Source organism: Rana temporaria, chromosome 9 (assembly GCF_905171775.1).
Source record: "Rana temporaria chromosome 9, aRanTem1.1, whole genome shotgun sequence".
NCBI lineage: Eukaryota > Metazoa > Chordata > Amphibia > Anura > Ranidae > Rana > Rana temporaria.
Genome location: NC_053497.1, coordinates 51,470,276 through 51,487,353, shown reverse-complemented (window position 1 = coordinate 51,487,353; position 17,078 = coordinate 51,470,276). Strand labels below are relative to the sequence as shown.

General features: G+C 40.6%; 1 protein-coding gene across 1 annotated transcript; it reads right to left on the bottom strand.

Moving 5' to 3' along the window:
• Window positions 1–766: 766 nt before the first annotated feature.
• Window positions 767–16,878, bottom strand: LOC120913480 (mucin-5AC-like). The gene is made up of 4 exons (XM_040323445.1): window positions 16,662–16,878; window positions 5,251–7,896; window positions 4,348–4,422; window positions 767–1,127 (listed from the first exon to the last, which is right to left on the bottom strand). The coding sequence occupies exons 1-4, from the start codon at window positions 16,720–16,722 to the stop codon at window positions 1,093–1,095; spliced, it is 2,817 nt and encodes a 938-aa protein (XP_040179379.1). The 5' UTR covers window positions 16,723–16,878; the 3' UTR covers window positions 767–1,092.
• Between the last annotated feature and the right edge of the window lie 200 nt (window positions 16,879–17,078).

Here is a 17,078-nt window from a genome sequence, read left to right as displayed (position 1 = left end):
AGTTGGGAATGAAGGACACCTATCAGAAAAATTATGCAGGCATAGGACACACCCCTTGCCACGCCCCCTTAAAGGAGAATTATACAAAAAATAAGATTGGGTAAACCCACAAGTGCTTTTTTTTTACCACTTCTATTCCTTTATATTGGCTTTTGGAATAAAAAAATGCAGCAATTTAGGTTTAGTGCTGGAAAACACTTTTTGATAGATAAAGGTGAATTTTATATACAGTACATCTATAGAGATCAGACCAAAATTAGGGACAAATAAGGAGGGATGAGGGACAGAGGGACATTGCCCCAAATCAGGGACAGTCCCTTCGAAATCAGGGACAGTTGGGAGCTATGCATTGGAGGAGAGCACATTGAGTTCCCAGCACAGCTAGAGAACTGACCATCGTGTGCTCTCCTGCTTAGAGTAGTCAGTTTTAAATAAGAAAGCAAAGTGACTTTTTTCATACAGTACATGATGCAGCAGGCATACAGTATATCAGGAATATGAAATGGTGGGGTAACAAACACTTTAAGTGAACATGTTTTCTAATTATAAGCAACATACAAAACCACTTACAGCTACTGCTAGCAAAACACCCTAATTGTACTATGTTTTTTTTTCTCCATAAATGCTATAGGGCCTATAGTTTAGCACTAGATCCTTAGATTCAGTCACCCTCTGACATTGCTTGCAATTGTGGGCAAAGATAGAACTATCCACCAATAAAATATGGTGGCATGTATCCAGAAATGTTTGAATTAGGCAATTTAAACATGATTTAACAATGTATTTGCAAAATCAAACAACAGATATAGAAAAACATTTGTCAGTGGATAAGGTCTCTTCTTGGTGATGTTGGGATTCCAACTTGGGAACATATTTTTTAATCAAGTACATAAGAATTGCTTAGGAAAGACCTCCTGCTCATAATATTTAATCACTTTACAGTTATCATTGGTAATCCTAAGTGATCCTAGATTAACTTCAAATGTCAGCTACTGTATACACTTCCATCCAGGATAAGGAAATATCCAGAGGCAGGTGCATTTCAGTGCAAAAGATTCTATGAACTGTTCTTTGTCTTCCAGTGTTTCTCCATCATGAACTTGTTAACATCCCAAGGTTCATGAGCTCTGCATAAGATAAAATGGGAAAAGTTGATGATAAAATAATTGAGGATTACAGAACGTCATAAGAAAAACAAATTCATGATAACAACAATTTGATAGTTGACTTCTGAAAAGGCATGACTAGAGAGGGTTTATTGATCTACCAATCACCATAGATCCAGTGAATTGAGGCAAATTGTCTATATGTATTTATTTAACCCCCTTAGCGATATTCCTGAGCGTGACTCGGGTGGATTTTCAATGCAATTATCGGTAACCCCGAGTCAAGCTCGGGGTAGCTGTGCAGAACCTGCAGCGCGTGCTGGCTTACCTTTTCCAGGCAGGTTACTGTACTTACCTTGTCCCTGGATCCAGCGATGCATCCCTGCTGTGTGAGCGAGCGGCGTCCTCCATTCGATTCACACAGTGCCCGCGTGCCGCCGATCTCCGTTCCCTGCGACTTTACGACGCACAGGGGCGGAGACCGGCGGCAAATTCAAAAAAGTAAACAAACACATTACATAGAGTATACTGTAATCTTATAGATTACAGTACTGTATGTAAAAAAATACACACCCCCCTTGTCCCTAGTGGTCTTCCCTGTGTCCTGTATGTACTTTTATATAATAAAAACATTTTTCTCTGCCTTCAAACTGTATATTGTCCAAAGCAACCAAAAGTGTCCCTTTATGTCAAAAGTGATTTTAAAGCAGCTAGAAAACAGTGATAATAAATTATAATCACTTGCAGAATTGTGCGATAGCGATATGTGGGGAAATCCGTCATAAAAAAATAAAAGTAATGACAGCGACATTTCTGTAAATGAGCAAATTTCAGTGATTTTGATTTGATTACATTATTGAATAATTTTTATTATAATTACATTATCATTTGTTATAATTATTTATAGTTATTTATTATATTATAATTTTATGATTTTGTGTTTCAAACTTTATTATACCCGGGATGCCTATTAGGCCCCGTACACACCATAGAATCCATCCGCAGATAAATCCCAGCAAATGGGTTTCAGCAGATAGATCCTATGGTGTGTACACGCCAGCGGACCATTTTCCGCGGATATTTCTCCCCTGGGATGGATTCCAGCAGATCGGATATTTGCTGACATGCACAACATATCCATCTGCTGGAATCCATCCCAACGGATGGATCCGCTGGTCTGTACAGACTCACCGGATCCATCCGTCCGAAGGGATCCCCCGCATGCGTCGTAATGATTCGACGCATGCGTGGAATCCCTTATATGACAGCGTCGCGCACGTCGCCGCGTCATAATCGCGGCGACGGCGCGACACGTCATCGCCAGAGGATTTCGGCGCGGATTTCAATGCGATGGTGAGTACACTCCATCGCAGAGAAATCTGCTGAAATCCTCGAGAGGATTTATCCGCGGAAACGGTCCGCTGGATCGTATCCGCGAATAAATTCTCTCGTGTGTATGGGGCCTTAGACTCTTGTTTGGACAGATTTAAGTGAGTTATTCCTAAGAATTGCAGGCCTACAGTATAAAACGCAGAATTTCCATGCAAAACAATTGTACCGCTTTTGGTACGTAATTCCAGACAGAATCATACCGCCAGGGAGGTTAAAATGTCCAAGCTCTGCTATTCCATACTCCAGTACTGTTCCCAGCTATCTCCCCTGTCCTCTGTTAAACAACAGGCAGCATCATTCTACCCCCTTCCTGTGAGTCCAGGATGCCATTGGCACACCCTGTGATGCCACTGGACCAGCAAAATGATGTCAGTAAAAAAGGTAACTATAGGGTGTTTATAAAAAGATCTGTGTGGAGGAGGCATTCAAGAAGAGGACATGTAGAAGCATAGAGCTGAAGTTCCCCTTTAAACTACCTGACATTTTATTATATCTCTTGGTACTTTATTGGTGGGATCTCCATTCTGAGTGAGTTTCTGGATCTGCACACCAGCTGTGCCTATTATGAGGGGATCCCTCTCCTCTGGGACCTAAAACAGGGTCAACTGGCCTAGCACAGAGGCCACCAACAGTCCACAGCCTACACAGTTCTCTGCTGCACATGTGTACCTACTGTATAGTGTATCTTAGACATGGTTTGCCCTGAGCACACACTCACCCTTAGCAACAACTCTCCTTTGGCTAGGGACACTTCTTCCAGGTGGGTACAGGATAAAGGTCATACACCTCTACCAACCACCAGCCCCTAGGCTGACCATGTTTGCGCCAGGTTGTTCAACTGGGATTATAGCTCCCAATGACTGTTTCTTCATGGAATGAACAAGTCTAGCAATAGTCTAACAGGGGCGCTATCTCACTCTACATCATCAAAGGTACCAGGGATCCACTTGAGACACTTCAAACAGCCACAGGCTTGGTACAAAATTTCTCTATGTGGAAGAGTACCTTCAGATCCCAATAGCAGGGGTGTCCCACTTTTGGGGTTGCAAAGAATATTCCAAACCCTATATCCCATCTTTCTCTGAGTAGGCCCTTTCCTTCTCATCTCTTGGCAGAAATTGCCCCTGGCTAGTCTCCACTTACAATTTTAACAGGCTCTTGCCATTAAAGAGGAAGTAAAGCCCCTAAAAAATAAATAAAATAAAAAAAAACTGCAAGACGAAGGCATAATGAGCTAGTATGCATAAAATACTAGCTCATTATGAGGTACTTTCCTGAGATCAAACTCCCACAGCCGCCCTCGTTCTCCTCCTCCGTCATCACCACTACTCCTAGAGTGACTTCCGGGTATGGCGGCTCCTGCACTGTGATTGGCCGGAGCCGTGATGACATCACTCCCGCGCATGCGTGTGGGAGCCGTCAGTGACATCACGATCGCCTTCACTAATGGCATGCTCAGTGCGCCTGCGCCGTTGTCAGCGGCGCACATGCGCCGTAGACATCGGTGCAGGCTTTTCTGCAAATATCTCCTAAACATAAAATCTGACAACATAATGGATGTTTCAACCCTTCTTGCAGATTTACTACAAACATCAACAAATGCCAGACTTTCCATTCTAACTGCTACAGCGAGAAAAAAGTTCAGTTGCTTCTTTTCTATTATGGATAGTATGGCAATTGGGGAAATACTGTAGTAGGAAACAGGAAATGTTTAGAAAAATGAATATGTTTGCTTGTCAACAGTTTGTAAAAATTATTGTTTGTGTCTCCTTTCTATTATACTGTAATATTTTAGTAAACAAAAAAATCAAGCTATATATACAATAGAATCTGGAGAAAAGTTACTTACTGTGAAGATAAAGCCCAAGTACAAGAGAAATTACTAAATTGAGCCAGGAAGTATTGCCTGTTCTTGATGAAGATGCTGTAAGGACAACAAAGATAAGTCAGTCATATGCTTCATATTTATTGTCTATTAGCTAGATTCAGGTAGGGCGGCACATCTTTCAGGCGGCGTAGCGTATCGTATTTACGCTACGCCGCCGTAAGTCAGAGAGGCAAGTGCTGTATTCACAAAGCACTTGCCTCCTAAGTTACGGCGGCGTAGCGTAAATGGGGCCGGCGTAAGCGCGCCTAATTTAAATGAGGATGAGGGGGGCGTGTTTTATGTAAATGATTGGTGACCCGACGTGATTGACGTTTTTTACGAACGGCGCATGCTCCGTCCGTGTACATAATCCAGTGTGCATTGCTCTAAAGTACGTCGCAAGGACATATTGGTTTCGACGTGAACGTAAATTACGTCCAGCCCCATTCACGGACGACTAACGCAAACGACGTAAATTTTTCAAATTTCGACGCGGGAACGACGGCCATACTTAACATTGACTAGACCACCTAGGGGGCAGCTTTATCTTTACACCGGCGTACCTCTTACGGAAACGGCGTATCTTTACTGCGACGGGCAAGCGTACATTCGTGAATCGGCGTATCAAGTCATTTGCATTTTCTACGCCGAACTCAACGGAAGCGCCACCTAGCGGCCAGCGTAAATATGCACCCTAAGATACGACGGCGTAGGAGACTTACGGCGCTCGTATCTTAGCCTAATTTAAGCGTATCTGGTTTCCAGAATACGCTTAAATTTACGACGGCGTAGATTCAGAGTTACGACGGCGTATCTACTGATACGCCGGCGTAACTGTTTCTGAATCTGGCCCTACATTTGTATGTACTGCATTATTTTACTTACAAGTAGTTTTCATATTGGTTGTTTGGCTTCTTGTTTCTGTAGTAAAGGATGTTGATATATTTCGGTTAGGGGTGCCAGTAACTGAAGATGATGTGTTGCTCCTGGTGGCTGTAGCTTGGGTATTGGTTGCTGTACTGGGAGGTGTTGTAGTTGAGGTTGTTTGCTGGCTAGTGACAACTGCAGTAGAAGATAATGTGGTGCTCCTGGTGGCTGTAGATGGGGTACCAGTTGCTTTACTGGAAGATGCTGTAGTTGATGTTGCTTGCTGGCTGCTAACAGCTATAGTAGAAGATAATGTGGTGCTCTTGTTGGTTGTAACTTGGGTACTGGTAGGTGTTGGAGTTATGGTTGGTTGCTGGCTACTAACAACTGTAGATAATGTGGGGTTCCTGGTGGATGTAGCTTGGGTACTGGTTGCTGTAGTGGGAGCTGTTGTAGTTGAGGCTGTTTGCTGGCTACTAACAGCTGTTGTAGAAGATAATGTGGTGCTCCTGGTGGCTGTAGATTGGGTATCGGTTGCTGTACTGGAAGGTGTTGTAGGTGAGGCTGTTTTCTGGCTACCAACAGCTGTAGTAGATAATAATGTGGTGCTTCTGGTGGCTGTAGCTTGGGTACCAGTTGCTGTATTGGGAGGTGCTGTAGTTGAGGTTGTTTGCTGGCTACTAATAGCAGTAGTAGAAGATAATATGGGGTTCCTGGTAGATGTAGCTTGGGTACTGATCGCTGTACTTGGAGCTGTTGTAGTTGAGGCTGTTTGCTGGCTACTAACAGCTGTAGTAGAAGATAATATGGTGCTCCTGGTTGCTGTAGCTTGGATATTGGTTGCTGTAATGGGAGGTTTTGTAGTTGAGACTGTTTGGTTACTTGCAGCTGTAGTAGAAGATAATGTGGTGCTCCTGGTGGCTGTAGCTTGGATATTGGTTGCTGTACTGGGAGGTGTTGTAGTTGAGACTGTTTGGTTACTTGCAGCTGTAGTAGAAAATAATGTGGTGCTCCTGGTGGCTGTAGCTTGGATATTGGTTGCTGTACTGGGAGGTGTTGTAGTTGAGACTGTTTGGTTACTTGCAGCTGTAGTAGAAGATAATGTGGTGCTCCTGGTGACTGTAGCTTGGATATCGGTTACTGTACTGGGAGGGGTTGTAGTTGAGACTGTTTGGTTACTTACAGCTGTAGTAGAAGATAATGTGGTGCTCCTGGTAGCTGTAGCTTGGGTATTGGTTGCTGTACTTAGAGGTGTTGTAGTTGAGGCTGTATGCTGGCTACTAACAGCTGTAGAAGAAGATAGTGTGGTGCTCCTGCTGGCTGTAGCTTGGGTACCAATTGCTGTACTGGGAGGAGCTGTAGTTGAGGTTGCTTGCTGACTACTAACAGCTGTATTAGAAGATAATGTGGTGCTCCTGTTGGCTGAAACGTGGGTACTGGTTACTGTACTGTTAGGTGTTGGAGTTATGGTTGGTTGCTGGCTACTAACAACTGTAGTAGAAGACACTGTGGGGCTCCTGGTGGCTGTAGCCTTGATACTGGTCTCTGCACTAGGAGATGTTGTAGTTAAGTATGTTTGCTGGCTGCCAACAATTGTAGTGGAAGATGATGCTGTTTGCTGCCTACTAACAACTGTAACTGTAGATGATGGTAAAGGAGAAGTTAATATAGTGGTTGGTAGACTGTGACTAATTACACTGTTAGTTGAAATTGTTGTGGAGTTAGTGGATGATGTTTGGTTGCTTGCTCCAGATATTGTGATAGCTGATGATTTCTGACTGTTAACTGCAATAGTGGAAGTTGGTAAAGTAGATGTATACTGGTTAGAATGTATGGTATTAGATGAAGCACCTGTGGTGGCTGACTGTCTTTGGCCACTAACACCAACAGTGGAAGAGGGCTTGGTGGTTGTGGCTGTCTGACTGTATAGTCCTGTACTGGGAATAACAGATTTTGTGGTGGCTGATTTACTAATCTCTGTATTCGAAGACGTCACTTTTGTTGTTGTAAATAATGATTGCTCGACATAATTGGTGGTCGCTGGTTGACCACTAAACTTTGATACTGAAGATGTCTCCCTATTATTGGTTGATGGTGACACACTACCAGTGGTGAACTTTGTGGTGACTAGTGGTGACACAGAATATTTACTAGAGGTTGTAACAAAAGGATATGCTGTGGTAGATGCAGATGATCCAGAAACAAGAGGTGTGTTGGTATTATTAGATAAATGCTTATTAGTTGTATTGAACTCATCTGGTAAGCCACTTGTTGAAACAAGTCCTTGACTGGTTTTGGAAACTGGTGCGCTTCCATGTGTCCCAGTACTTTGTGTTGATGATGCATTGGTTGATAGAGGCTGGACAGTGGAACCTGTTCCAACAGTAGTAGTTTTGCTTTTTGTAGAGATTATTAATGTGCTGAACAATGTTGTTTTGGTAGTAGACTTTAATAAAGTACTTGTAGAACCTGACATAGTAGTGCTTGATTTGCTACTAAACAAAGTTGAAGCACTTGTTGCTGCAGTAACTGTTGGGGTTGCAGTTGGATGTATATTGTTTATCAACTGTTTTATCAATGCAGAGAAGTCATTCAGTAGCTTCTTAATGAGATCGCCCAGATTTGTTAGTGGTGAGAAGGCTGCCTGACCTTCAACTGTGTTAACTGTTAAAAAAAAAAGTACCAATTACGCAGGCAGTTAGTGGATTGTACAAAAATACAAAAATAGTGATTACAGTGAAATTACAGCCATGTTTTGTTATGTGTATCATTAGGAACCTATAGTAGGCTTTTATTGCTGTCTGTGTCTTTTTTAAAAAGATTTCCCCTAACTTTCTGTTCCAATGCCCAGATTTTACCAAGACAGAAAAGAAGAGGAAATGTTCCCAACCCTGATATTGACAGTATTGCAGCGTACACACAATCGTAAAATCCGACAAGAAAAACGTGGATTTTTTTTCCGACAGAATCTTGGCTCAAACATGTGTTGCATACACACGGTCACACAACATTCCGACCGTCAAGAACGCGGTGACGTACAACACTACAACGTGCCGATAAAAATGAAGTTCAATGATTCCGAGCATGCGTCAAATTGATTCCAAACATGCGTAGGATTTTTGCACATCCGAATTGCATACAGACGATTGGAATTTCCTCCAAGAACTTTTCTTGTTGGAAAATTTGAGAACCAGCTCTCAAATTTTTCTTGGCGGAATTTCCGATCGTGTGTACGCAGCATTAGAGAAAGCAAGGCAAATTCCCCTAAAACTCACCATACATGTTTCAGTCTATAATCTATATTAGATCTACTTGCAACCATGTAGAGAAAGGTCTTTGATGATTAAATGTAAATTAAATGAATTGTTTAGGTAAGCTTTCACATTAAATCATCTTTGTAGGCCTAATGTGAACACATTGTAAAATAACATAAGCAAGGACAAAGCTCCTTGTCCTCATGACATATGCATTTGTTATTATAAGATACTTGTAAAAAGATACTCACAAGAGTAAAGGAATAAAATGCTTGTAAAATCCACAGTCAGCTTCAAATAGGCATGATCAGGCCAGAGTCATATATTCTTTACATACGCCATATCAATATGCCAAACACAACCAGCAGTACATTTTGACTACTGCATGTTGAATTTTGAAATATCTTGATGATTTTTATGATTCTGGCCTTGCAGTTGCCTTTTTTTAACCTGACTGTTGATAGTAAGTGTAAATCATTCATTTAATCTTCTCACCTTTTTACAAACAAATACATATTTCACCAGGACAATGTACTTTCTCTATTGTTTTGTTCTTTATACATAACAGACCTCCCTCTCTATGGCATGAGCTAAGAGGTTTGGGCCCGAAATGGAGGTTTATTGTTGTTGCATTTACAAAGACTCTGGAAGTTATTGATCACACCCTTGCAACTGGTTTTGGACATGATAAAGTATTGTTAAATAAGTCTGGTCATGTTAGCAGGGATCTACAAACTATGGCCCTCTGGCTGTTGTGGAACTACACATCCCATGAGACATTGTAAAACTCTGACATTCACAGACATGACTAGGCATGATGGGAATTGTAGTACTGGAACAACTGGAGGGCCATAGTTTGGAGCCCCCTGGGTTAAAGGGTTAGTTCACCTTTACCCAAAAAATTGCCTATGCAGATGAGGGACATATGTAAATGAAAACAGACTGTGCAGCTTTCACCAAAGTTTAACAATGTGTAAGCTATTTACATAACTCATGAAGCCTGACTAGAAAACTCAGTGGGTGTTGCCAAAGAGCTCACTCCTGTATTGGTGAAGATGAACAGTAACAGCTAGGCATCTCTAAGCAATATCCTAAGAGTTTCCCAGGCAGGCATCATGAGGTACGTAAATAGCCTACACCTATATCAAGAGTATTATTTAGGGCTGCGGAAATTAACGATTAATTGCTCGATTAATCATAAAAAATTTTGATCGATCAAAATTCTTTTGATCATACTCACCTCTCCACGGATCAGCACACCATGCGATGCGCGGATTTGGCCCATAGGAAAGGCCGCGGCTTCAGCCTAGCTCTGGATCGGCGGCCATCTTGGTGCACCTGACAGCGGCCTGGGTGAGCTCCACAGAGCGGCACGCTGACGGGGGAGATGTGGATATTACAGTGGGGGTGGGGGAGATGTGGACATTACAGTGGGGGGAGATGTGGGAAGATGTGGATATTACAGTGGGGGAGATGTGGGGGAGATGTGAATATTACAGTGGGGGAGATGACGACATTACAGTTATAATTAATCAATAATTAGTCGATTTATTTATAAAATAAAATCGATTAATCGAACAAGAACATTTTTATCAGTAACAGCCCTAGTATTATTCAACTTTGGTCCAAGCTGTAAAGCTTGTTTTTATCTATAGAAATCCCTTATCTGCATAGGCAGTTTTGTGGTGAACTATCTACTGCCTACAGTACGTCACAGAACACAGCTCCAGTGTTGGTTCTTAAATGCCCCATGGAAAACTGAAACTGGGGTTCCCTGCAGCTCTCAATGATTCCTCCCGTTGACCTTTACAGGAGAAACTAATAATGTGGAGGTCAGAGGAAGAAACAAGTAAGGGCTATGGGGGACCCAGAGGATTGACACTCCTAGAAGTGTTGGTTTCCCAGTAGACTTCAGGGGCCATTTCACAGTTCAACAAAATCTGCATATGAAGGTTACATCAAAGAGCTTCCCCAAAAAAACAATACGTTTTCTAGAAAAAAAAACACTTTAACTTAACATTCAGATTTTGAAAATAGAAAAATAGATTTTTTCTTTTTTTTAGGCCGTTGTTGATGGTTGCTACAGTCTTTGCTTTTATGTCAATGCATTTAAGAAAGAAAGTATGTTGTACCATAATAAGAATATTTACTCAAAATAAGGCAGCAATGAAGCAAAACTCAAACTTTTCTAAGAGACCTTCATATTGGATTGATCAAATAAAGTAGCAGGTAATGCTGTCTACCATCAAAGACATATGCAGCCTTACATGCAGTGACTAAAAGAAATGCATTTTTACTGGTCTAGCTTCAACTGAGTCAACTGTGAATGGTCGCTAAGGGTTACTGCAACAAAAACATCTATCATCACTTTGATTCATTTAAGGTTACTTTCCCACTGGGACAGGGCCGTCATTAGCGGTAAAGCACCACTAGTTTAAGCAGTGATTTACCACTGTTATAGCAGCGCTTTTCGGCTGCTAAAGCAGCGTTTTTAACCCCCACTAGTGGCTGAGGCGTGAGTAAAGGTTTGAAAGCGCCTATGTTGCGGCACTGCCGAAGCTTTTTGCCGGCACTTCGGCAGTGCTGCCGATTCATTTCAATGGGCAGAGTGTGGTGTATACATCGCCCCCGCACCAGCCCAAAGTTGCTGCTTGCACGACTTTTTTTCCCGTCCTGCAAGCGCACCACTCCAGGGTGAAAGCACTCAGGCTTTCACACTGGGGAGGCAGGAGAAGCGCTTTACAGGCGCTATTTTTAGCACTAAAATGACTGAACCCCTGTATGAAAGGGGTCTAAAGTGGAAGTAAACCCTCCAAGCATTTTCAGCCTAGGAAGCTGCCATCTTGGCCTCTGTTTGATCTTCAACTGCAATGATGCTGCACATGTGATCAGTTATGACACCAGCCATTGAATGGTTTGACAATTTGATTGAGAGCACAAGCAATGTGACAGTTACATTTGCGGCATGTGCCTGAAATGTTACTGTTTTTCTTTTTAAATTGTTAAATCGATGAGTTTACTTCTGCTTTAAGTCCTCTTTCACATGAGTGTTCCATCTGTCTGTTTTTCATCTGTCTGTTGATGGATGAAAAAAGGACAGCAATGCATTCCTATGGGCAAACAGATTCAAAATACATGTTGTCCGTTTACATTAGTTTTTTGGTCTACTTCCGTTCAGGTCTTTTTTTAAAAACAGAGCAAGTCTGCTTTTTTGTTCCATTTAAAATACAGATGTAAAACTGATGCAAATATAATCAGTTTTTTTGTAAGAAAAATCTTGACTGAACAGATGACACCAGTGTCAAAGGGGCCTAAGGCGGGTTTCAGACTACTACACTGCAGTTTGGCCGCAGTGAGGTGTATTCATGGCAGTTTTAGCTGTGGCCGCATAGATTTCTATTAGGTCATGCATTTTTGGTGTTTTTTTTGTGGAAAATGTGTAAAAAATGTACAACCTGATAGAAAGTCTATGAGACCATGGCTTAAACTGTGGGTAAAACATGTGGAATACATCAGTGTAGCAGTGTGCACAAGTTTACTTTTGGAATCAATTGATTTTAAAACCCCCTTTGAATTACCCAACAATATTTTCGTGGTATACATGTTTCTAGAAATATAATAAAAAACTGTCAAAAGATGTGAATTTGCAAAAATGACAGTTCAGTACAAAATTCATTTTATTTTTGCTTATTTCTACATTTGAAAAAATAATTTAAATTAACTGCTATAGAAATAAACTAAAAAATACCCATGCTGCTGTTCCTTTACCACTTTTTTGTTTTGGCAGTAAACAATTAGCCATTTGGAAGATGACTGGTGATTTAGGCTGGGTTAACGCCTAGCGTTTCGTGAATGCACATTTCCTCTTGTGTTTTTAATGCACACACATAGGACAGCTCATTTTTTAAAATGGACTGCCCTACATGCAACAAATGCGCCAAAGAAGCTCATGTACATTTTTGGGTAATGAACTTTGAGTATTTTTGGAGCACTTGTCATGTTCAAAGAATGCTCAGATGTAAAAACAGCCTTATGCCGCGTACACACCATCACTTTATGTGATGAAAAAAAACGACACTTTCTGTGAAGTAAAAAATGACATTTTTGAAACTTCAATTTTCAAAGACGAAGTTGCCTACACACCATCGTTTTCTCACAATGATCTTGCAAAGTGAGGTTACGTTCCACCACGTTTTACCATTGAAGCTTGCTTCATAAGTAGCTTCTGGGCATGCGTGGATGAAAAAACGTCTTAGAAAACGACGTTTTTTGCTACACACGGTCAATTTCTGTGAAGTAAAAAGTGCACTTTTGAAAAACGACACATAAAATTGAAGCATGCTTCAATTTTTTTTGGTCGTTTTTTACAAGACATAAAACGAAGTTTTCCCCCACACACAGTCAATTAAAGTGACGTTTTTAAAAACGTCATTTTTTTTCATCACATAAAGTGATGGTGTGTACGCGGCATTAGGGTACTTTAGATTATTGTTACTATCCCTACGAATTTCTATTTTTTTCTATCCCTAAGCAAACATGTTTTTAACTATTGTTAATTTGTAGGGTGTGAAATAGAAAAATGTGTGTGTGTGTGTATATATATATATATATATATATATATATATATATCATTTTTTTTTTTTAATGCTTTGGTTTCATGTGTAAAATTTTACACCCTGTTTGTCACAAAAATCAAATTTTATTATAATAAGAACAAAATCATGTAATGTTTCCACTTATCCCCAGTAACATTAATTGATGTAACAATATCACTGGTCAAACTGTGATAGTGTCCTTTTTTCCCTTTAGATTACCTATACTTAGAAAATATAACTAGAAGGGTATTGTGAAGGGAGCTGAAAGAAACCCAAACATTCTCCCCTATTCAATAATTGTTCAAAGAAAGTACATTAGTATGTATGTGTATATATATATATAATATATATGTGTTTTGTTCCATCTAAAAAAGTTTGTTTGTGTCTGAGTATGTATATATATATATATAAATACATACAGTATCTCACAAAGGTTATCCCCTCCCCCCCCCACATTTTTGTAAATATTTTATTATATCTTTTAATATGACAACACTGAAGAGGTGGCACTTTGCTACAGTGAGTGTACAGCTTATATAACAGTGTAAATTTGCTATTTCCCCAAAAATAACTCAACACACCATTAACCGCTGGCAACAAAAGTGAGTACACCTCTAAGTGAAAATGTCCAAATTGGGCCCAAAGTGTCAATATTTTGTGTGGCCACCATTATTTTCCAACACTGCCTTAACCCTCTTGGGCATGGAGTTCACCAGAGCTTCCCAGGTTTACAGAGCTTCACAGTGTTACAAGGTCTCAGGTGCCATACTGGTGCCTGGAAGTTCCCTGGAAGTTCAACATCAAAAAAAGAATTGTTGCTCTACATAAAGATGGCATAGGCTATAAGAATATTGCCAAGACCCTGAAACTGAGCTGCAGCATGGTGGCCAAGACCATAAAGTGGTTTAACAGAACAGGTTCCACTCAGAACAGGCATCGACATGGTAGCCAAATAGGTTGAGTGCACATGCTCAGTGTCATATCCAGAGGTTTTCTTTGGGAAATAGATGAGTGCTGCCAGCATTGCTACAGAGGTTGAAGGGGGCAGCCTATCAGTGCTCAGACCATATGCTGCACACTGCATCACATTGGTCTGCATGGCTGTCATCCCAGAAGGAAGCATCTTCTAAAGATGATGCACAAGAAAACCCGCAAACAGTTTGCTGAAGAAAAGCAGACTAAGGACATGGATTACTGGAACCATGTCCTGTGGTCTGATGAGAACAAGATAAACGTATTTGGTTCAGATGGTGTCAAACGTGTGTGGTGGCAACCAGGTGAGCAGTACGAAGACAAGTATGTCTTGCCGACAGTCAAGCATGGTGGTGGGAGTGTCATGGTCTGGGGCTGCTTAAGTGCTGCTGGCACTGTGGAGATACAGTTCATTGAGGAAACCATGAATCCCAACATGTACTGTGACATACCGAAGCCAAGCATGATACCCTCCTTTCAGACACTGGGCAGCAGGGCATTTTTCCAAAATAACGACCCCAAACACACCTCCAAGGCGACCACTGCCTTGCTTAAGAAGCTGAGGGTAAAGGTGATGGACTGGCAAAGCATATCTCCAGACCTAAACCCTATTGAGCATCTGTGGGGCATCCTTAAATGGAAGGCGGAGGAGCGCAAGGGCTCTAACATCCACCAGCTCCGTGATGTCGTCATGGTGGATTGGAAGAGGACTCCAGTGGCAACCTGTGAAGCTCTGGTAAACTCAATGCCCAAGAGGGTTAAGACAGTGCTTGAAAATAATGGTGGCCACACAAAAGTTTGACACTATGGGCCCAATTTGGACATTTTCACTTAGGGGTGTACTCACTTTTGTTGCCAGCAGTTTAGACATTAATTGCTGTGTTGAGTTATTTTGAGGGGACAGAAAAATTCACACTGTTATACAAGCTGTACACTCACTACTTTACATTGTAGCAAAGTGTCATTTCTTCAGTGTTGTCACATGAAAAGATATAATAAAATATTTACAAAAATGTGAGGGTTGTACTTATTTTTGTGAGATACTGTGTGTATATATATATACATATATATATATATATATATATATATATATATATATATATATATATATACACTGTATTGTATGTAAGGCCAATGTTATTGTGAAATCAGTTGCACCATAGTTAAAATCTAAAATTATTTTCTGATTCATAAGGGGTGATACGGGTGAGGGTGGGTAATATTTATCTTTATATAGTCATCATTCTGTTTCCTGCATTTATTGCAGCCTAAAGGATTTGCATATATGGTTGTGACCCAGAATGACAGGATCTGTATCATATAAACTGTAGAAGAGATGCTGTGCACCCAGGTAAAGCTACAGGCAATTGGGGCAGATCCACAGAGAGAGTACGCCGGCGTATCTACTGATACGCCGGCGTACTTTCAAATTTCCCGCGTCGTATCTTTGTTTTGAATCCTCAAAACAAGATACAACGGCATCTGGGTTAGATCCGACAGGCGTACGTCTGGACGGGCTGGACGTAATTTACGTCCAAGTCACAAAAAATGACGTCCTTGCGACGTCATTTAGCGCAATGCACGGCGAGAAATTTAGGAATGGAGCATGCGCAGTTCGTTTGGCGCGGGGACGCGCTTCATTTAAATGAAACACGCCCCCCTACTCGCCGATTTGAATTAGGCGCGGTTACGCCGCGAGAGATACACTACGCCGCCGTAACTTACGGCGCAAATTCTTTGTGGATTCAAAGCTTCCAAAAGTAAGTTACAGCGGCGTAGCGTATCTCACATACGCTGCGCCCATCCAATTGTTTGTGAATCTGCCCCAATTGCCTTTTTTAACATAAGGCATAAGCCTAACCTGAGAGCATGATAGACTTTAAACATCATAGCTGTCCTTCTACTTTAATAATAAGGCTATACATTTCTAAGAACAAATGTTTCAAAGCATGCATGTCTGTTCCTGGAAATATGGAAAAGCTGCCATGTACGCAATGATGTAACATACAACACGATGCAAAAGTCTGCTCTATGAACAAGATAAAATAATTCTCACATGAATCACTGAACTGATGAAGTAATGACTTTCTATGAACATTTTTTTCATTCATCATCCATCTATCCATTATCTTCTTTCTTTCTTTCTTTCTTTCTTTCTTTCTTTCTTTCTTTCTTTCTTTCTTTCTTTCTTTCTTTCTTTCTTTCTTTCTTTCTTTCCCACATATTTCATTACTCTTTTATCTGATCAAACAAAACCCACTGTCCAAACAATTATCTTTTGGATACTTATAAATGCATGGACAAGAATGAATAATTCTCACATGAATCACTGAACTGGTAAAGCAATGACTTTTCTATAAACAATCAATTGACTTTATAGAGATCCATTATCTTTTTCTTTCTTTCTTTCTTTCTTTCTTTCTTTCTTTCTTTCTTTCTTTCTTTCTTTCTTTCTTTCTTTCTTTCTTTCTTTCTTTCTTTCTTTCTTTCTTTCTTTCTTTCTTTCTTTCTTTCCTTCCTTCTTTCTTTATACTGACATTATATAGCACACACACATTAAGCTTTTATTATAATATTGTATACATCATTTTAAACATTGGCTGCTTACCTGTAGTTAGTAGCAGTAAGGATCCTAGGATCCACACTTTGGTAAGTCCTAGTAAATTCATGTTGTGTAGTGTGATGTCCCTGTGATCTCCGTGGTTATCTTATAGGTTCTGCATCAGTAAGAGCGTGATCACTGTACTTGTGCAAATATATGTGTGAAGCAAGGAGTACTGTGACATGTGACACACACCTGTGACATCACACCTGCCAAAAGATTTCTTTGAATAGGTCAAATATGCAGCTATGAGCTAAGGGAGGGGCACATACATATATATGTGTTTGTGTGTGAGTATACAACATATATATATATATATATATATATATATATATATATATATATATATATATATATATATATTGTATTGTAGGTAAGGACAATGTTATTGTGAAATCAGTTGCACCACAGCTAAAATGTGGA

Coding starts and splice junctions, on each gene's coding strand:
- LOC120913480 (XM_040323445.1), bottom strand. CDS start 16,722: ATGAATTTACTAGGACTTACCAAAGTGTGGATCCTAGGATCCTTACTG. Junction 4,423..5,250: donor AACCAATATGAAAACTACTT/GTAAGTAAAATA, acceptor TTGTCCTTACAG/CATCTTCATCAAGAACAGGC. Junction 1,128..4,347: donor ACTTGGGCTTTATCTTCACA/GTAAGTAACTTT, acceptor TATCTTATGCAG/AGCTCATGAACCTTGGGATG.